At 44.2% G+C, this 21,811-nt stretch overlaps 1 protein-coding gene across 1 annotated transcript in view; it reads left to right on the top strand.

Annotated features, from left to right (window-relative positions):
* The window catches only part of ULK3 (unc-51 like kinase 3), a 74,350-nt gene extending 53,436 nt beyond the window's left edge, over positions 1-20,914 (top strand). The window contains exons 8-16 of the mRNA XM_073579543.1: positions 6,950-7,055; positions 7,161-7,201; positions 7,370-7,472; positions 17,142-17,206; positions 17,293-17,368; positions 19,696-19,736; positions 20,015-20,056; positions 20,153-20,219; positions 20,807-20,914. Coding sequence (XP_073435644.1) covers positions 6,950-7,055; positions 7,161-7,201; positions 7,370-7,472; positions 17,142-17,206; positions 17,293-17,368; positions 19,696-19,736; positions 20,015-20,056; positions 20,153-20,219; positions 20,807-20,823 — 558 coding nt within the window. The 3' untranslated portion in view covers positions 20,824-20,914. The remainder of the gene's footprint in view (positions 1-6,949; positions 7,056-7,160; positions 7,202-7,369; positions 7,473-17,141; positions 17,207-17,292; positions 17,369-19,695; positions 19,737-20,014; positions 20,057-20,152; positions 20,220-20,806) is intronic.
* Positions 20,915-21,811: the final 897 nt, after the last annotated feature.

The raw sequence follows: 21,811 nt of genomic DNA, 5'->3' as shown, positions 1-21,811 counted from the left end.
AAAACGGCCTATCAGGTCAGAAAACACAACATTGATGAAATTCTGGAAAATAGCGGGTGCATTAGTTAACCCAAACGGCATTACCAGGTTTTCAAAGAGTCCTTCTGATGTGAGGAACGCAGTTTTCCACTCGTCCCTTTCCCGAACCTTTATCAGATTGTAGGCCCCCCTCAGATCTAACTTGGAGAACCATTGGGCCCCAGCTAACTGGTTACATAAGTCTGGGATGAGGGGAAGCGGGTAAGTGTTCCTAACCGTTATCTTGTTCAGTTCCCGAAAGTCGAGGCACGGCCGCAAACCACCATCTTTCTTCTTCACAAAGAAGAATCCTGCTGCCACAGGTGACACAGCAGGCCTGATATGCCCTTTGCAGAGACTCTCAGCTATGTACTCCTTCATGTCTTGGCACTCAGGCCCAGACAAATTGAACAGTCGAGCCTTAGGTAACTTGGCTCCGGGTACTAAATCAATGGCACAATTGTAGGGTCTATGTGGTGGTAGCGCCTCAGCCTCACTTTCGGAAAAAACGTCTTCGAAATCCTTCAGGTACTCCGGAATACCTTCCAGACCGACAGACGACACAGATACGGATTTAACAGCGTTAAGAAGATGTCCCATGTTACCACATTTATCCTTACATCCCCATTGAGTGATCTCCCCTGTAACCTAATCAATGGTAGGATTATGGCATTGAGGCCAAGGCATCCCCAGTACCAGTCCTGCGGGCAAGTTATCTAGCACAAGACAACTTAGTTTTTCCACATGAGTGGAACCCACTTTTAGAGAAAAAAGTTCAGACCTGCAACAGATACCGTCCTGGGTAAGAGGAGACGAGTCAATTGCCACAAGTTTAACAGGATCCTGAAGCCTGACTCTCCCTATCTTATTAAGAGTCATAACTTTGGTATCAATCAGGTTCACAGCAGAACCACAGTCAACAAAAGCAGTAGTCTGAACCGGACCATTACCAAGTTCCAGTTCCACCTGCAGCACCATTTTTGCACGTGAGGAAAATTGTACCTGAAGGTCTGGGTAGCCTCCTCGACTACTACCCAGACCTAGTTGTTTCCCGCCATCTTGGAGGATGATGGACAGGAGGGGCATTCCTTCTTCCAGTGTCCAGATTCCCCACAATAGAAGCACAACTGCTTCTTCCGACGGCGTCTTCTTTCCTTTTCCTCAGAGGTGACAGTGCTCACCTCCATAGCCATAGGAAGAGTCCTGGTCTCATCTCCACTGAAGAATAAAGGTGTTTCCCATTGCATAACGCCTCTAGCCCGCAGTCTGCGATCCATGCGAACCGCTTGGGTCATGGCATCCTCCAGGGAGTCAGGCGGAGGATGGAGTGCCAAAGCATCCTTCAGACGTTCACACAGGCCTCTACGGAACAGCCCCCGAAGGGCAGCATCACTCCAGGAAATCTCGGCTGCCCAGCGTCTGAATTCAGTACAGAACCATTCGGCCGAGTGCTCCCCCCTGACAGACACTCATCACCTTGTCCTCAGCCAAACGCACTCTATCAGGCTCATCATAAATAAGCCCTAAGGCTTCAAAAAACACATCCACAGACATTCTCTCAGGGGCAGAAGAGGAAAGCGAAAATGCCCAGGCTTGTGGGGACCCCCTAAGCAGGGACATAACCACCCCCACCCTCTGTTTCTCATCCCCAGAGGAGCGGGGTCTCAAAGAGAAATAGAGCTTACAGCCCTCCTTAAATGCCCTGAAATCCTCTTTGTTACCAGAAAGCGTATCTGGCAATTTAACTGGGGATTCGGGTGGACTAAAATGACATCTCTATTCCCCACCTGCTGGAAGCCTGCGGAAAGTACCCCCTGAACTGAGTCCTCAACCCGCCGTTGGGACTGGGCCAGAGCTTGGTGTTCCAAACTAAGCTTCTGCAGTGACTGAGTCAAGCATTTCACCTGCTCAGATAAAGCACACATTGGGTCCATGCTGCAGAAGTGAGGAAAGAAAAAAAAAAAAAAATAGCATGCCAGTTATAATGTCAGAAACACCGCACTGAACTTGCTCACTGAGCCAGTGCGCGTGTCCTGAGTAAAGCGAAATGTGCTCAAAGATACCTGTGGCGCGGGCATCAGCCGAGTAGATGCTTACTTCAGAGCCGCAGGACCTGAAGCACGTGACTGCTAGTGGCGTGGCCTAAACTCCAGAGAGCTAGGAGCTGCAAGAGAACTCCTAGCAGGGTAACTGCGAGAGAAAGTTACCAAGGGGCACAGACAGGGAGGATAGTCAGAACGTAGCCAATGAGTCATACACAGAGATAGCTGCAAGGTACAAGAGGGGCGAGCAGAGAGTAGTCAGATCACAGGCAATGACTATGAGTCATACACAGAGAGGATAGCACAGTACAGAATCAACAGGCAAACTCACAACGGGAAACTGAACCGGGTCAGAACCATATAAACAAGCTATAACAACGAACAGGCACACAGAGGTCAGCACACTCGGCCAAAGGCAAAAGTATAACTGGCAGGGATTGGAGCTTCCCAGGGGTTTAAGAAGCTCTTCCAGAACCAGAAAGAGGCCACAATCATTAACCCCAGGTGTGCAGGTCAAAACCTTCACTGAGCTCCAGACATTAACCCCTGACGTGCAGCTCAAAAACCTGCACTGGGATCATGACAGGTTTTTTCCTTTCCTCTCCCCCCCAAGAAAAAGACAAGAGCCTTCCTTCGGGCTGTTTAGGCTCTGCAAAGGGACGGAGTCATCATTCCGGTCCCTCTTCACGAGAGCTTCAGGGGATTTTATTCAAACCTTTTTGTGGTTCCAAAAAAAGACGGGACGATGCGACCCATTCTGTATCTCAGACTGTTTAAATCAGTTTGTCAAGGTATTGCGATTGCGAATGGAATCTCGCCGATCAGTTGTCGCGTCCACAAGCAGTTCCTGCGTTTTGCAATTCACGAGGAACACTTCCAGTTCGTTGCCTTGCCCTTCGGACTCGCCACCGCTCCCAGAGTCTTTACCAAGGTCCATGGCGGCTGTCATGACTATTCTCCACTCTCGGGGAGTGGTGGTGTTAGCGTATCTGGACGATCTGCTCATCAAGGGTCCGTCCCTTCCAGCCTGCGAGAAAACCGTGGAATAACAGTAAATACACTTTCACACCTGGGGTGGAAGATAAACTTTGAAAAGTCTTTCCCAAAATCGGCTCAGCAGATGTCCTTTTTTAGGAATGATCTTGGACACTTCCCGTGGGTTGGTCATTCTCCCTCCAGAAAAGACCCAAGCCTTACAACAGGCAGCGCGGACTCTTTCCTGACCGGTTTCTCACTCCATTCGTTTCAGCATGAAAGTTCTCGGAAAGATGGTGACAGCGATGGAAGCAGTTCCATTTGCACAGTTCCACCTCTGTCCCTTACAACATGCGTTGCTGTTAGCTTGGGACAAGAACCCGTTCTCCCTGGACCGTCCCTGTGGGTCAGGCAAGCCCTCAGGTGGTGGACACTGAGGTCCTCCCTGAATCAAGGGAGGTCTTTTCTCCCAGTAAGATGGTTGGTAGTAACCACCGATGCAAGTCTTCTCGGCTGGGGTGCGGTCTTTCGTCACCACACGGCACAGGGTCGTTGGTCAACCCGAGAATCACGTCTCCCCATCAACATTTTGGAGATACGAGCGATCAGAATAGCTCTACGGAGTTTCCACCATCTCCTCGTAGACCACCCTATCAGGATCCAATCCGACAACGCCACGGCTGTAGTGTATATCAACCGCCAGGGAGGTACCCGGAGCAGGATGGCCAAGCACGGAGTGAGTCACATCCTCCATTGGGCCGAGACGAACCATTCGCCCATCTCAGCAATCCACATCCCGGGCGTAGAAAATTGGGTGGCAGATTTTCTCAGTCACCAAGGCATTGCCTCGGGAGAGTGGTCTCTTCATCCGGAAGTCTTTCAGCATATTTGTCATCGTTGGGGGACTCCAGATGTGGAAGTCATGGCCTCAAGACTAAACAACAAGGTTCCTCGGTTCATTGCCCGATCACGCGATCCATGCGCCATCGGAGCGGACGCCCTAGTTCTGCCATGGCACCGCTTCCGGCTCCCGTACATCTCCCTCACCCCCCCCCCCCCCTTACCTTGCTTCCGAGGGTCATCAAGAAGATCAGTGCGGAGGGAGTACCAGTGATCCTAGTCGCGCCAGATTGGCCGCACCAAGCATGGTATGCAGAACTAATACAACTAGTCGCCGACGTCCCCTGGCGACTTCCAGATCACATGGAGCTACTCTCACAGGGCTCGATTTACCACCAGAACTCTGGGACCCAGTCCTTGACGGCGTGGCCGTTGAATCCTGGATTTTAGCACAGGCTGGGTTCTCTCACGTCATTTCCACCATGATTAGTGCTAGGAAGCTAGTGTACATGTCCATCTATCTCCGCACCTGGAAAACCTTCTTTTCGTGGCGCAAGGATCATGGTCGATCACCTCTGGTGTTTTGCATTCTGGCCAAATTGGAATTCCTTCAATCCGGATTAAAATCAGGCCTCGCGCTTAGCTCGCTCAAGGGCCAAATTTCAGCCTCGTCAGTGCTTTTCCAACGCAAAATTGCCACCAAACTTCAGGTCAAGACGTTCATTCAGGGAGATTCCCATGTGGCGCCTCCTTTATAGAAGGCCTTTGGAATCATGGGCCCTTAACCTGGTTCTCTGGGCCTTACAGGAGGCTCCTTTCGAACCGTTGCAGGACGTGTCACTGACCGTCCTCTCTTGGAAGGTGGTCTTTCTAGTGGCAATTACGTCAATCAGACGAGTTTTGGATTTGGCAGCCCTGTCCTGCTGTTCTCCGTTCCTGAATTTTCATCAGGACAAGGTAGTTCTCAGGACGTCCCCGTCCTTCCTGCCCAAGGTCGTCTCCTCTTTCCATTTCAATGAGGAAATTGTTTTGCCTTCCTTTTGTCCGGCGTCAATCCATCGCATTGAGAAGGCCCTCCACACCCTTGATGTGGTTAGGGCGCTGAGACGGTACATCTCGCGTACGGCTCCCTTCCACAAGTCAGATGCCCTGTTCATGCTTCCAGGGGGGCATAGGAAGGGTCTAGCCGCGTCAAAAGCAACGCTAGCCAGGTGGTTTCGCTTAGCGATTCTGGAATCCTAACGTGTCAGGAATGCGCCTGTCCCAGCGGGGATTAAGGCTCACTCTACCCAGTCAGTGGGCGCCTCTTGGGCCATTCGGCACCAGGCCTCGGCAGAACAGGTCTGCAAGGCTGCAACTTGGTCCAGTCTGCATACTTTTACAAAACATTACCAAATTCATTCTCAGGCCTGTCCGCAAGGCTGCGACTTGGTCCAGCCTGCATACCTTTACAAACATTGCCTAATTCATTCTCAGGTCTCTGCAGATGCAGCTCTCGGCAGACGCAGCTTGCAATCGGCAGTACCTCAGTGTTGACTCAGTGGTACATGGGGTGAAGGCAGATGTATGTTCCCCACCCAGGGACTGCTTTAGGACGTCCCACTGTCTCTGTATCCCCCAATGAGGCATAGGAGAAATAGGGATTTTTGTGTACTCAAGTAAAATCCTTTTCTCCGAGCCAATCATTGGGGGACACAGCACCCACCCTGTTTAGCCTATTGGCTCACTGTAGCATTCTTAGGTTTTGACATAGTTATGGTTATTGTTGACTGTTTATGCTCCTACTGCTTTTTTCACCGAACTGGAGAAATCTCAGCCAGTGAGAGGGTGTATACTGCAGGGGAAGAGCTAACTTTTTTTCTGGTTTACTTAGTGTGCTCCTAGTGGCCAGCAGCATAACACCCATTGGCTCGGAGAAAAGGATTTTATGGTGAGTACACAAAAATCCCTATTTCTCTTTAGCAGGGGGCATAGGCGTTAGCCAGAGCTTCCAGTTCCTGCCTCTGTGACCCACTGATCCACTGAAACCGCTGCCCCACGTCCCTACCACAACCAGAGCCGGTAAATCCGGACTAGAAGACGCATCCCCCATTTTCCTCCACATTTTGGGAGGAAAAAAGTGCGTCTTAGGCTGTGTGCCCACGAAGCGATTTTTAAGCTTTTTTGCCACTATTTTTGTCGCGAAAACGTTTAAAAAACGTGTTCAGAACGCTCCCCATGCATTCCTATGGCATTCCGCACATGCTGTGCTAATGCTGCGCTTTTTTCCGCAGCGGAATCGCATCGCGGAAAAAATCGCAGCATGATCATTCTTTTGTGCGGAATCGCAAAGAATTGCCGCGATTCCGCACCCATAGGAATGCATGAGAATCGCTTACTTCCCGCATGTGGCTATGCCCACCATGCGGGAAGTTAAGCGTCTCATGTGCGGTTGGTACCCACGGTGTGGAGGAGAGGAGACTGTCCTCCAGGCCCTGGGTACCAAACCCCTGTAAAAAAAAGAAAAAATCGGGGTATATTTACCTTCCGACGTCCCGCGCTGCCATCCCGGGCCACAGCGTTCCCAGTAATGCCTTGCGGCAAGGTCCTGTGATGACGTAGTCTCGCGTGACTCTAGCGGTCTCGCGAGATCGCTATAGTAACGAGAGACCAACGTCATCACAGGTCTCGCAAGGCATCGCTGGGAATGCTGAGGCCCGGGATGGCAGCGCGCGACGTCGGAAGGTAAATATACCCCGATTTTTTTATTTTTTTTTATCATTTTTAACATTCTATCTTTTACTATTGATGCCGCATAGGCGGCCTCAATAGTAAAAAGCTGCTCACACTTGTCAAACACTATGTTTGACGAGTGTGACCAACCTGTCAATCACTTTCCAAGTGATGCTTCAAATCGCTTGGAAAGTGCTTGAGAAAATCGCGAACAGAATCGCGGTGAAAACGCGCGTTTTTTTCCGCGCAATTTCTGGGAAGGAGTCCGGTTTTCACTGTGCATTTTAAAACGCTATATGGGCACATAGTCTTATAGTCCGAAAAATACAATACATCTTTTTTTCTTTGTATTTTCCGTACAGGCTGCCTTTGTTGTGGAAGCAGTAGAGAAAGATGGAGCTGGGGAGCATTCAGCTGCCCTCACACTGTACTGCCGAGCTCTGGAATACTTCATCCCTGCCCTGCACTGTAAGGATTTATTTTACAATCTTTGTTGCACGTAATTCACAACCTCTGTCATGATTGCAGATAAATATGTATTATAACACTTATCTACCGTAATACTTCTTTTAGATGAAACAGATGTTCGTCGCAAAGAAGCCATTCGCTCTAAGGTTTGTCCTCTGCCTACTGCTTGATCATCATGAATACCCTGTGTCTTTAGCATTAAATAGATTTAGGCTTCCCATTGCAATATTGGTAATTTTGTCAGCTAGAAAAACATATAAACATAATTGTGATCTTTTGGCTTTGAATATAGTATTACTATGTATTTGGTGCAGGTTTGTCAGTATGTGTCTAGAGCCGAAGAGCTAAAGGTGCTGGTGTCGTCTAATAATAAGAGCTTGCTGCAACAGGGAATCTCATCTCGGGAACTCTTGAAAGGTGAGATTTGGCACCTTTTGAAAAGCTGAGAACAACCTGATTTTTTTTTTGTGTGTGTGTTTTAATATATATAGATGCCATTGGTTTATTTTTGACCTTTTAGGGTAAGTTCACACTAGGTGTTTTTTTTTTTTTTCAGCAAAACCTGATCTCTTGGCAGGAAAGAAGCTGCAGAAAAAGCAGGTTTTCCTTGCAATTTTGCGTCGTTTTTGGCGAGCTAGATTTGTCTCTTGTACATGCTGGTAAAGTTTAGTGTTGATTAAAAAAAAAGAAAAAAAAAAGTCGTATTCCATAGAATCAGGTTTTGGCACAAAAAAAGGCAGCAAAACATGATACCTACATTTTTGGTGCGTGTTTTCAGCATTTTTTCACCACACATTCAAGTCAAGGGGTGAAAGAAGTGACATGCACTATGTCCAAAAAAAACATGCAAAGTACAAAATCCTGATGACAAGAAACAATGTTTGTGCATGAGATTTCCTTGCTGGTACTGTAAAAACGCAGCTGAAAAGTAGTATAAAAAAGTAGAGTTGAGCAAATTTGTTTGGATTCAGTCGCCATATTGGTACCCTAATCGAGCCGAATATATGTTTGATGATCGGTGCTGAGCATATTCGATGATTTCTACTCCCATTGACTCTAATGACGTTCGCCCGTGTTTGACAAATATTGTAAAAACAATATTTGCTGCAGATCGTATTCGGAACCAAATCCGAACAAATTCACTCAACTCTATAAAAAAAAGCCAGCAAAAACTCCTAGTGTGAACTTAACCTTAGAAAGTTTTTTAACCTTGTGTTTGTAAATGCATAACATCCAAAAACAGTGCATACAGGCGAACTACCAAATAATAGGGTCATATGGATGGATGTACATGGAGGTGAAGAGCTACTGGCAGTATCACAGAGGCAATGATAGTAACAAAGATTTTAAATAGTAATTATACACTGTATTATCTGATCACCTGTGAGTGGATCGCTTACCAAAAAGTAGCAATACAAATAATGTAGTTATGTGATCCTTTGGTTATTAAGACTGTGTTCTGTGAACCAACTTTAGAGATGCTGTAAATGTACAGTTCATTTTTTTCAGTTTAGAAATTAACCCCTTTACTGACCAGGCCAATTTTTACAATTCTGACCACTGTCCCTTTATGAGCTTATAACTATGGAATGCTTCCATGGATCCCGGTGATTCTGACAGTTTTCTCGTGACATATTGTACTTCATGTTAGTGGTAAAATTTCTTTGATATGATTTATGTTTATTTGTGAAAAAACGGAAATTTGGTGAAAATTTCGCCATTTTCCAACTTAGAATTTTCACGCCCTTAAATCACAGAGATGCAGTATGTCACACAAAATACTTAAAGGGGTTGTCCGGGCTTTTCACATAATCTCAGTACATATCTGGGCTGCAGAATTATGACAATAAGTAATTTACTTTCTGTCACTAGTTTGCACGGTTTTCTAGATATTCTGAACAGAATGTCCAAGGGGTGTGTGTTATGGCATTGAAATGAGAACTAGTTGTAACCTCCTTCTCTACTCCAAACATGCCGTCTATAGCAACAAACCCCACCCTCCATAGCTACAGGCCCTCCCAGTCCACATGAAGCAGCCCTCATCACACAGTAATGAATTCTTCCCCTCCAGCAGCCTCAGTGCAGAGAGCTGCTCCTCCCCCAGACTCACACTGAACAGTTATCTATGGAAAGTGAAACTAGTGAGGAGTGAAAATCGTCCTGTATTCTGGGCCACTCCATGATTACAATACATAACTCTCACTAATTATCAGTGAGTCCTTCCCTCACTGTCCCAGGCTGCTGGCATTGATGGGGCTTGGCTGCTGGCAGCAGTGAGAACAGACTGTGTGATGGCCAGTGATGGGGGTCTGCAGCTTCTAATCTGCACAGGGGATGGCAGTCACTGATTGTAATCTGTTCTGTGACAAAGCCTCTGTTGTGTTAATGAGACAGCTCTGTGTCACTGATGTCTTCACACACCAGCACTCATCTTTATCATCATTCCAGCATTGGAAAGAACACAGCAGTGATCCTGTATTTGTGAAAGCAGCACAATACATACATACATACACCCCCCAACACTTCACACTGTTACAGCTGCTGATTGGACAGGCTGCTCCCATCAGTATTTGTGTCATTAGAGACACAGTGCTCACAAATACACTGCACCAAATCTGCTGCTGGGTGAAGACATCAGTGCCACAGAGCTGTCTCATTCACACAGCAGAGGCTTTGTCACAGAACAGATTACATCAGTGACTGCCATCCCCTGTGCAGATTAGAAGCTGCAGACCCCCATCACTGGCCATCACACAGTCTGTTCTCACTGCTGCCAGCAGCCTGGGACAGTGAGGGAAGGAATTACTGATAATGAGTTATGTATTGTAATCCTGGAGTGGCCCAGAATACAGGACGATTTTCCCTCCTCCGCACTAGTTTCACTTTCCATAGATAACTGTTTAGCATGTGTCTGGGGGAGGAGCAGCTGGGTGGTCTGCTCTCTGCACTGAGGCTGCTGGAGGGGAAGAATTTGTTACTGTGTGATGAGGGCTGCTTCATGTGGACGGGGAGGGCCTGTAGCTATGGAGGGTGGGGTTGTTGCTATTGAGGGCATGTTTGGAGTAGAGTAGGAGGTTACGACCAGTTCTCATTTCAATGCCAATGCTGACGTTCTGTTCAGAATATCTAGAAAACAGTGCAAACTAGTGACAGAAATTAAATTACTTATTGTCATAATTCTGCAGCCCAGATATGTATTGAGATTATGTGAAAAGCCCGGACAACCTCTTTAACAATTAACATTTCCCACATGTGTACTTTACATCAGCACAATTTTGGAACCAAATTTTTTTTTTTTTTTTTTTTTTTTTAGGAAGTTATATAAGGGTTAAAAGTTAAACAGCGATTTCTCATTTTTACAACACCATTTTTTTTTGGGGGGGGACCACATCACATTTGAAGTCACTTTGAGGGGTCTATATGATAGAAAATACTCAAGTGACACCATTCTAAAAACTGCACCTCTCAAGGTGCTCAAAACCACATTCAAGAAGTTTATTAACCCTTCAGATGCTTCACAGGAATTTTTGGAATGTTTAAAAGAAAAACATTTAACCTTTTTTCACAAAAAAACTTACTTCAGATCCATTTTTTTTTTATTTTACCAAGGGTAACAGGAGAAATTGGACCCCAAAAGTTGTTGTACAATTTGTCCTGAGTACGGCAGAACTCGGAAGGGAAGGAGCGCCGTTTGATTTTTTTCAATCCAAAATTGGCTAGAATTGAGATTGGACACCATGTCGCGTTTGGAGAGCCCCTGACAGTAGAAACCCCCCACAAGTGACCTCATTTTGGAAACTAGACCCCTAAGGAACATGCCTAGATGTGTGGTGAGCACTTTCAACCCCCCCAAGTGCTTCACAGAAGTTTATAACCTAGAGCCATAAAAATAAAAAGTCATATTTTTTTCACAAAAATGATCGTTTTGCCCCCAATTTTTTATTTTCACAAGAGTAACAGGAGAAATTGGACCCCAAAAGTTATGAAATTTGTCCTGAGTACGCTGATACCCCATATGTAGGGGTAAATCATTCTTTGGGCTCACAGCAGAGCTCGGAAGGGAAGGAGCACCATTTGACTTTTTTCAACGCAGAATTGGCTGGAATTGAGATTGGACGCCATGTCGCGTTTGGAGAGCCCCTGACTTGCCTAAACAGTGGAAACCCCCCAATTCTAGCTCCAACTCTAACCCAACACACCCCTAACCCTAATCCCAACCATAACCACAAACCTATTCCCAACCCTAACCCTTATCCATACCCTAATCCCAACCCTAACCATAACTTTAGCCCAACTCTCACACTAATGGGAAAATGAAAATAAATATATATTTTTTAATTTTATTATTGCCGGCAGAGCAGAGGAGAATGACGAGAGCCATGTTCAGCACCCAGCGACAGGGAACAGCGCTTACTGCAACGCTTCTTCCCTGGCAACTGTCCGTGTGGTACTGATGCGGCACACGCATGCCACACGTGAGCCGCAAGTATTACACGGACACTGACCTCTCCAGTACCAGAAATATCAGGACGTGTGAAAGAGGCCTTATAGCCGGTTTTTACAGTATGCTCTCTGTGGGAACTGGCTCTGCCATGGTAGTGGTCAGGAAGAAGTGGGGGGGATCTTATTCCTGATGCTCAGGACGAGGATTTGGAGGAGGTTCTTGAATCTTCGATTGGGGTGTCTCCATCGATCAATAATAGAATGATTCAGCTATATATGATACACCAGTCATTAAACCCCGCCACGATTCTTCAAAATGAGTCGACTCCAATCTTCGGATTGTTTGAGATGTCACTCAGTAGAGGCAGACTTTATTCATATGGTGTGGAGTTGTCCTATTATCCTCTCCTACTGAAGTGAGGTCACATCACTGCTGACTTCACTAGTACAAATCCCGGTTCCCCTTAACCCATTGGTCTGTTTATTTGGGGTGCTGGACGGGGAGATGTGCGGACACTGTTAGAATCTTGTTGCGGGAGGCGCTCTTTCTGGCTAGAAAGATGCTGGCGCTACGGTGGATGGGTGGTGTACATTCTCTCAGAGCGTGGATTGAATTGGTAAATTCAGTTATACCGTTTGAACGAACGTTATATCAGAATCGGGGCTGTCCAGGGAAATTTGATAAAATTTGGGATAGGTATAACTCCTCTCACCTCACCATTCTAGTACGTAGTGGTTCATTACCACCGTAAACACTATGATTAAAATATTTTGAGTTACCCTATGACAGGGTTCCCCAACTCCAGTCCTCAAGGCCCACCAACAGGTCATGTTTTCAGGATTTCCTTAGTATTGCAAAGGTGAGAATTGCATCAACTGTACAATACAAGGGAAATCCTGAAAACATGACCTGTTGGTGGGCCTTGAGGACTGGAGTTGGGGAACCCTGCCCTATGGCATCTAATTGCTATTAATACTGCATAAATGTACTTGGCAGGGTGTTGCAGTTTAATTAGATATGTAGTGTCATTTTGAGATATATATCACCAATGGATATAAAGACAAAATGTTCTGCTCACTTGTTGATTTGGTTTATTATCCTTACAGCAATACATGGACTTATGAGTTCAATAGATGTGTTAAGGATCTAACATGTAAGGTTGCTAAGCCTTTATAGTTACTTGGACAAGTGCATGTGTATCTCTTTGGCTGTATTCATGTGTGTATGTGTTTTATGGTTAATAAACTAATTTAAAAAAACAAAAGTGAGCAAGATGCAGAGCAGGAGGGAGGAGCATGTATAACATTAGGGGATTGGGAGAAATTTTCCTGTCTGATATGGTCAATTTTTTTCTATGAAATAATTGACTAGATCGCTAGCGTTGAGGTTGGTGGTTGAGCCCTCTACTGTTTGAGAGTGAAAAGTGTTACGAGTCGTCGATTAGGATTATTAGTGAGGTGCTGAGGATGTTAAAGTAGGTTTGTTTGGAGAGGCGACGGACCGAGTTGTATGTTTTATGCATAAACTTTGATTGGATGAAATCTTCAGCCAGATTGGATTTTCTCCACAGACGTTCGGCGCACCCGGAGGACCGCTGGAGGAAACGTGTTTGCAGTGTGTGCCTGGGTTAACACAGTTTGTGCCGAGTTGTGCTAAATTTAGGAGGTGCAGCTTCATCCAGGACACATTGCAATGTCTCATATTGTTTCAATGCAAAGTCAAGACATGAGAGGGAGGAGATTGGGTCCAATGATGGCTGCACCTTCTTCATAAATTTCTGGGTGTTAATGGCACGTATATTTTTATATGTGTGGAAAGTGGAGGTGTCCTTAGCGGGGTGACAATTCTTGACACAGGAAAGAAGGTTGTGATCAGAGAGCGGAAGAGAGGAGTTAGTGAAGTCATACACTAAGCAGTTCAGGAGAAGACCAGGTCCAGCGTATTACCAGCTTCATGCGTAGGGGAATTAGTAAGATGTGAAAGGCTGATGGAGGAAGTTAGGGATAAAAACTGGAAGAAAGATGGGAGAGCGGGGATCACCAATGGGGATGTTAAAGTCCCCCATGATAAGACATATGATGGGATAGGATATTTGGAAGCCAGGTGGCAAAGTGATCCAGGAACTGACGAGAGAAGCCCAGAGGATGATACACAACCGTCACTCGCAGGCAGAAGGGCTGGTAGAGTCTGGCAGTGTGGACCTCAAAAGAAGGGAAGATAAGTGAGGGTACTGGGGGGATGACCTTAAAGATACATTTTGTTGAAAGGAGCATTTGTGAGAGTGTTTCTTGTGTTGTATGGTGGGAATGAATGGATTCGTGCAATTTAACATTATTAAGAGCCTGAGAGCTGTACATAGGAGAGAGGGGTGGATGTGGATGGAGTGTGCAGAGCTTGTGATAAGGACAGTAGATGTGAGTGATTGCAGCAGCTGGAACATAAATGTCACAAATGCATATGGTGAGTTCTCTTTTTCTAAATCGGATTACCTGGAATCAAGTTTGTTTGTGTCTTGCATGTCTTACCTGCCTCCTTTCCTGTCCAACTGCCATTTCTATCTGTCCTGGCACTTTGAAAAATATGATACTTGGATAAAATCTACATAAATGCCCCCCCCCCCATAGCTCTGTCTGAATATTTGGAGAAGTATGTGTTTAGATCTAACACAAATTTAATTCATTAGCAATCAAGCTACTAGCTTAAGATGGCAGGAGACAATAAACTACAGATACAACAAATAGACTGGCAGAGCAACATGGATCAGTGTTAACACACAGTAGATGAATGAAAGAAAACAATGAAGTATGGTGCCAACATAAGATACACCCACAGGGAATTCTTCCATAGTACCCTCCACACGCACAGTATGATGGTCTTACTGTACCCCCCAGCGAGATATGATGACTACTGATGAGCAAACGTGCATGAATAATGTTGTCTTCAAGCATGCTCAGGTGTTAGCCGAGCATCTGGGAGTACTCGTAAGTTATGTTTGAGTCCCTGTGGCTGCATGATTTGCAGCTGTTGGACATCCTCAACACATGCGGTGATTGCTTGTTTGTTAGTTGACCCCAACACAGTATGATGCTCTAACTGTGATCCCCACACAGTACAATGAGCCCCTAAAAGTCCTACATATAGTATAATGGGCCCCACACATTCCTCCATACAGAATAATAGGCCCCACATAGTCACATAGTCCTCCATGCAGAATAATGGGCATCACATAGTCTTCTATACAGAATATACAGAATAATTGTGCCTCACATAGTCCTCTACACAGAATAATGGGTCTCACATAATCCTCGATACAGAATAATGGGCCTCACGTAGTCCTCAATACAGAATAATGAGCCTCACGTAGTCTTCGATACAGAATAATGGGCCTCACATAGTCCTCGATACAGAATAATGGGCCTCACATTGTCCTCTATACAGAATAATGGGCCTCACATAGTCCTCCATAGAGAATAATGGGCCTCACTTAGTCCTCCATACAGAATAATGGGCCCCACATAGTCTTCTATGCAGTGTAATGGGTGGCAGTGCCGATGTGGCTGGCCAAGTATACTCACCCTGTGGGCCAGAGTTTAACGTTTGCATTAAACAGACAAAACCTGACAGAAACAAAATGAACATATACCCTGCTGTAAGTAAATAAGTAAAAGCAATAGTGCATATAAATAACATTGGGTACTTCAGTAAACACTGTTTTTGCTCAAAAATTGTAAAAGCCATCCCACCAGCGTCAGTGTACCCAAACTCAGGATGGTCCTAACCTCTAGTATTTAAACCTTACATTAAAACCTTACCATGCATCATGGTGACGTCTGTGTGAATAAGAGCTGAGCAGGACTGGTTCCCAAACAATTTCACACAGCAAATTAGAAGCTACTTAAATGTAATGTCGAGCTTAAAGAAGGGAGTCCACACCCTAACGTGCAATAAGTGCAGAAATCTGAAGCTTAACTGAAAAAAAAAAAAATGAACGGTTTAGTTCAGATTTCTGCATTTAGTGCAAGTAAGGGTGCGGCCTCCCTTCATTTGAGCTGGACATACATTTAAATAGCTTGCCATTTGCTGGGTGTCCATGTTTGGGACTCGTTGCTGCTCGACCCTTATTCACATTGACATCACTCTGACACATGCTAAGGTTTTAATACTAGAGGTTATAACTATCCCAAATTTGGGTTTACCTTGATGCTGATGGGATGGCTTTTGAGCTTTTTTAATAAAAAATGGTGTTTACTAATGAACCATTATTATTTATATGCACTATTGCTTTTACTTATTTACCGTATATACTCAAGTATAAGCCGAGTTTTTCAGCATATTTTTTTTGTGCTGAAAATTCCCCCCTCGGCTTTTACTAGAGTGAGGTGTTCAGAACATGTAGGGGTAGGGGCAGCGGCGGAGCAGCAGGTCATAGGAGGTAGGAGCCAGCTGCTGCGTCTAACTCCCGCTGCTAAAAAGAAATTAATATTCACTGCACTGTCAATCAATATTAATTTCTCTGAAATAGCGCACACAGTGTCAGCCGCAGCAGCCGGCTCCTGCATATGTCGGGCGGTCACGTGTGCTGCTACTTAAGAGAAATGAATATTCACCTCTCTCCACTCCCATGGGCGTCCGGCACTGTGTGCGCTACTTAATACTCACTACCATCCACGCACATAGTTCTGGCATGGGGAGCGGTGAGTATTCCGGCAGCTGTGCTCTGCTTGTGAGCAGTGCATGACGTCTCTGCCATGCGCTGCTTACAAGCATAAAGCAGCTGCTGGCACCAGAACAAGATGCTGCGAGGGAGCCCAGGAAGGGAAGTGTAATGGTTTATTTTTTTATGTTTTTTGATGGGGGCCAATAATACCAGGATAAGAATGGGGTCATGTATACACAGATAGGGATGGAGCCATGCATACAGAGATAGGGATGGGGCCACACATACAAGGATAGGGATGAGGGCCACGCATGCAAGAATAGGGATGAGGGGCCACGCATAAAAAGGATAGGGATGAGGAGCCTTGCATACACTTATAGGGAGGGGGAGCCTTGCATACAAGGATAGGGATGAGGAGCCTTGCATACAAGGATACGGATGAAGAGCCATATGGACAAGGAAAGGGACGAGGAGCCATGCATACCAGGATATGGATGAGGAGCCATGCACACCAGGATATGGATGAGGAGCCATGCATACCAGGATATGGATGAGGAGCCAGGCATACCAGGATATGGATGAGGGGCCATGCATACCAGGATAGGGATGTGGAGCCATGCATACCAGGATAGGGATGTGGAGCCATGCAGACAAGGATGGGGATAAGGAGCCATGCATACCAGGATAGGGATGTGGAGACTGTGCATACCAGGGTGGGGATGAGGGGACAATGCATACTACGCTTATACTCGAATCAATAAGTTTTTTTTAGGTAAAATTAGTTGCCTCAGCTTATGCTCTGCTTATACTCGAGTATATACAGTACTTACAGCAGGTTAAACAATTTCTTGCTGGAATATTTTTAATTTGAAGGAAAGTGAACATACAAAGATTTTTTTTTCACTATGGTATTACTATTGTTTTATCCAAACATATATTTATATTAATTTGCCAAAACTAACTACTCTTTAATCATTTAATAAAGAGATGTCGCAGGACAAGCCCCGTCTGTTTGCTGCTTTGGATGTGGCCTCAGCTGCGATAGTAAAGGTATGAAATCAGCAGAACAAATAGCGGAAAACTAGATCATCTGCTAGAACTTCCTTACATTCCTTCTATCGTCAATGTCCCTGCAGGATGAAGAAGGCATGGCTGCAGATGCCCTGGATCTGTACCAGCAGAGTCTGGGGGAATTAATACTAATGCTCTCTGGTAAGGGAAATGTTTTGGGATACATGAACAAAACACATTCAGTGCTAAACACAACTGTTCTGACTCTTTATATTTTATGATTAAGATTTCTGTTTTTAGTTTTAAGTGGGCTATCTAAGAAATGTAAATTAGTCTCTAAATGCATTAGACTGCCTGAAAAATAAAAGTAGTGCTACTCGTCCTCCGTGATCCACCTGCCTCTCGAGTTGTGATGCCAGTGATTGGCTGAGTTGGCATTTTCAGTGTTTCAGAACCTGCCCAATAATTCCAAACCAGCGAGGGACGAGTAAGCATCAGAATAGATTTGCATGGGTCACTAAGGGGGTGTTTTCTTTTTTTCAAGTTGCCTTAATAAATAATTATCGTGGTATTCCTTTATATACACCTTTAATGTAACATTTTGGAGCACAATTTTTTATTGACGCCAAGCACAAAATGTATTTGCCTTTACCTTTACGGTATAGATATGGTGCCAGATCCATTATTAGTGCACCTCCTCAAAATACATTTTTTTTCTGAAGTGAAAACCGGTTTATGGCCTAAAATCACTTTTTGCAGTCAATATATTCCAGATTTGTTCCCATGTCTGGAGGCAATCCTAAATGGAGACCACTCCAAGGACATGTAAAAAACAGCAGGGTATTTTCTAGTACTTATTTAGTTCTTTGGTAGACTCTTGAAAACTGTGGTGATTGTGTGAATGAATATTTATGTATATATTATTTTCTCCAGAATAAATCTCTTCAGTTGTCTCTCTCTTTACAAAAGATGCAAATAATTAGCATATCTACAGTTGAAAATCTGCACAAAGTCCAAATGTTTTCACTGTTGTAAATTGTCATATAGGAGCTCTTGGACCTTCTGAGACTGGTGTACTTACTTTGAAAATCCATGTAAGAATTGCTGTATAATCCTTGGTAATATGTTTTCTTTTTCTTCTTTTGCTCTTTCATTTCTTTCCGCCACTTTTCCATACAAGCTATAACTTTTTTTTTTCTCCCATCAACAGTTTTTTAGCAGACAATGTTGTGATTTTGAATGCGACCATTCACTTTCTCACACAATGTATTGAAAAATGAGAAAAGAAAAATCCAATTCCAGCGAAATGACGATAAACTGCAGTTCGACATTTGTTTTTTTTGGGAGGTTTTATTTTTTGTGCAATTCCTTATGCTGTAAAAATGACCTGGAAACATGATTTTTCAAGTTCAGTACAATTGTGGCGATATCAAATTTAGAAGAATTTTTTCATTTAATTTATAACCTGTTAAAAAAAAAAAAAAAAAAAAAAAAAATCTTTTGAGACCCATAACTTCTTTTTTAGTATGGAGCTATATGATGGCATATTTTTTTCTGCCCAGGGCTGTAGATTTTATTGATACAGTTTTGGGGTACATCTGACATTTTGATTTTCTTTCTTTGCATCTTTTGGGAGAAGTGCAGTGACCAAAAAAAGAAAAATTAATCACATTCTGGATTTTTTTTACAGCATTTAACGGATGGGTTGACTTATTTTATATTTAAAATGTATATATTTTTTTACTTTATTTTTTAGTTCCTTTTTGGAACCTCTTTAGATGGCAGGAATTGGGGCCTACATGAAGTTCCTGGCTGCCATGGAAAACCATTAGCTCTTGATAATCTTGTTGGGGGAGGGTCTTGGGTACAAAACAATCATATGAAGTTAATAAGCCATTTAAATGCCACTGAAAGATTGATAATAGAATATGAAATATTAAACAATAGCTAGTTTCAGATACTGCTGTTAGTGACATGATGTACTGGCGAATCATATGTTGAGAATGGCTTAAGATGAGCATAGAATTCAGCTATTAAATAAAGTAGCTCACGAGCTTAATGCTGTAGTCACACATTCACATATCACAGTCTGAGTAATGTCCATAACATGCCTATGAGGCTGTCAAGTTTGGGTCAGGAGACCGCAGTTGGTCCTTCAATCAGGGTCAGTACTCGTACTGTGAAACCTGGATGAGTGAATTGGGCTTAAGAGTATTTCAATTAGTTTCCCAAGAATGAATAACAGATGCAGCTTGCACTAAACAGTGTGAGATCTCCGCAGCAAGAAAGACGCGATGGAGCTAGATGGGTGGAGATTCAGCAGCAGGAGGGAGGAGGGACACCGAGGAGGCGCAATCAGTCAAGCTATGTGGGTAGAAATTGAGCTAATACAACCATTTTAACATGGATTTTCAAATTAATGCAGCAAATCAGGTTTAAGATATTGATTTAGTAATGTATTCCATTTATTTTGTGAAACCTGGAGATACATCCCATTTATTAGTAGTTTTTATTTTGGTCTGTTGTAGCTGAATCGGCTGGAAGAAGACGGGAGCTTCTACATGCTGAAGTAAGTGGAACTGTAGTATTCTACTGGGAGAAATGTTACGTGGGTACATATTTCCAGCATATTGGAACCCAGTATTTGTCTGATTTTTCTATACATTGTATATACATTTTTTTCTATACATTTCCTCAAGCATGGCAATGTGCAGGCTTTCATGATTAGCCGTAAACTCATCTGTCAGTGATCCCACATACTAAGATTATGGCCTGTCCACTTGGCCTCGTTGGTGTTGTGACCTCGTCCCTCCTCTATGTGTTACTAAAGATGTGCTTATCCGACAGATTCAGGCCCTAATGAAGCGAGCTGAATTTTTAAAGGAACAGGTAAGTAGAGTATAAAACCCCCTACACATCAGTTTACATGTAGGAAGATCCTTAGGATGTCAAAATCAGGTGATTTCTTTTATGGGTTATCTGCAGATGAAAACCTCCAATTGGAAGTCTGAATCTCTTGGACATGAGATGTTATCGGATTCTGTGCGGGGCTGTGAGTCTATAAACTTTAATCTTTCCCACATTTTTATTTGTTAAAGGGAATCTGTCACCTATTTTTTTGACTATAAGCTGCGGCCACCGCCATCAGGGGCTTATCTACAGCATTCTGTAATGCTGTAGATAAGCCCTCGATGTAACCTGAAAGAGAATAAAAACAAGTTATATTATACTCACCCAGGGGCGGTCTGGGTCCGGTCTTGGTCCGATGGTGTCGCGGTCTGGTCCGGCGCCTCCCATCTTCCTGTCGCGGCGCAGGCGCACTGCTTTGCCCTGTTGAGGGCAGAGTAAAGTACTGCAGGCAAGGACCGGACCGCGACACACATCGGACCAAGACCGGACCCGGACTGCCCCTGGGTGAGTATATCTACAGCATTACAGAATGCTGTAGATAAGCCCCTGATGACGGTGGCGGCAGCTTATAGTCGAAAAATAGGTGACAGATTCCCTTTAAATAACCAATACGTACTATAATGCAGTATGAACTATTGGATAATGCTGCCATTGAAGCGGTGAGCTCACGAGAACCGCTGGCCTTTACGTCTCTACAATGTGTTATATATTGTCTCCTCTCTTTTTCAGCTTGTTCTCTGCAGTAGCCGCAACGTGGGACACTAGCTTGGATAGAATTCTCTATAAATGGTTATTTGTTTTAGTGATATTATCTGTAAATTAAATTATTTTCCAATCTCTGGCCTATTTGTTTCCCCTTATGTCCACAGCTTACACTTACAGACTGGTGCAGAAATGGGGCACAATTCCGACACTGGTTTACAGCTCAGCTACATGTTATTATTTCAGCATTCTGTCCTCATTTGTGAGTACAGTACATTCTGTACACAGGCCCGGCATCCATACAGCAACAGCTGTTCTAGGAAACCAGAACACGACTGTGTCAGCAATAAAATAATCTAAGGATTAGCATGACGAGTGTAACAAACCTGCGTAACACCCTTCCAGCTTAGACCCTACACAATTTATATAAGAATGAGGGTATGTCAGCTAGGGCTGCGGAGTCCGTGAGCAAAGTCTTGGCTCCGACACCTTCATACATGGCCAATGACAACAAATTTACTGCAGTCATTTTCACTCTATTATTTTTTTTTAATTAATAAACAGAGACCTTAGATTGATGGAACATAAAATATATTTGTTATTGTCATTTCTAAACTGTTTACCAATAGTAATAACCGGCAATATATTTTTCTTATTTTTTTTCCTCCTTTTTTTTTTTTTTCCTTCCATCTCCACCACCCTGATGTTAACATTTGACCTCTCCTGTAATGGAGAAGAACGTTTTTACGTGATTGTGGTGGTTCTTTCCTCTCCAACGGTTGTCTGTATATCACATACACACTCACTTTTAGATTTGTCAATTAGGAAAATAAGGCGGCATAACTTATCAAACAGTGCACCTATGACATGTCAGGGAGTGTCTCGATCTACCCCCTCTGGACAATTGCTGCTATTTCTTTACTCTATGAGGTTGTTTATTCCAATACACATTGGAAAGCAGATAGATGACGGGAATTTATTAATGTGAGCGAATTCTATCCACTGTAGGCAAAAAAAAACACCCCCGCACCA

This window comes from Dendrobates tinctorius, unplaced genomic scaffold, assembly GCF_039654945.1.
Source record: "Dendrobates tinctorius isolate UK_male_01 unplaced genomic scaffold, ASM3965494v1 ptg000062l, whole genome shotgun sequence".
NCBI lineage: Eukaryota > Metazoa > Chordata > Amphibia > Anura > Dendrobatidae > Dendrobates > Dendrobates tinctorius.
Note: the sequence above shows the minus strand (reverse complement) of the source record. Positions and strands in the feature narration are given on the sequence as shown.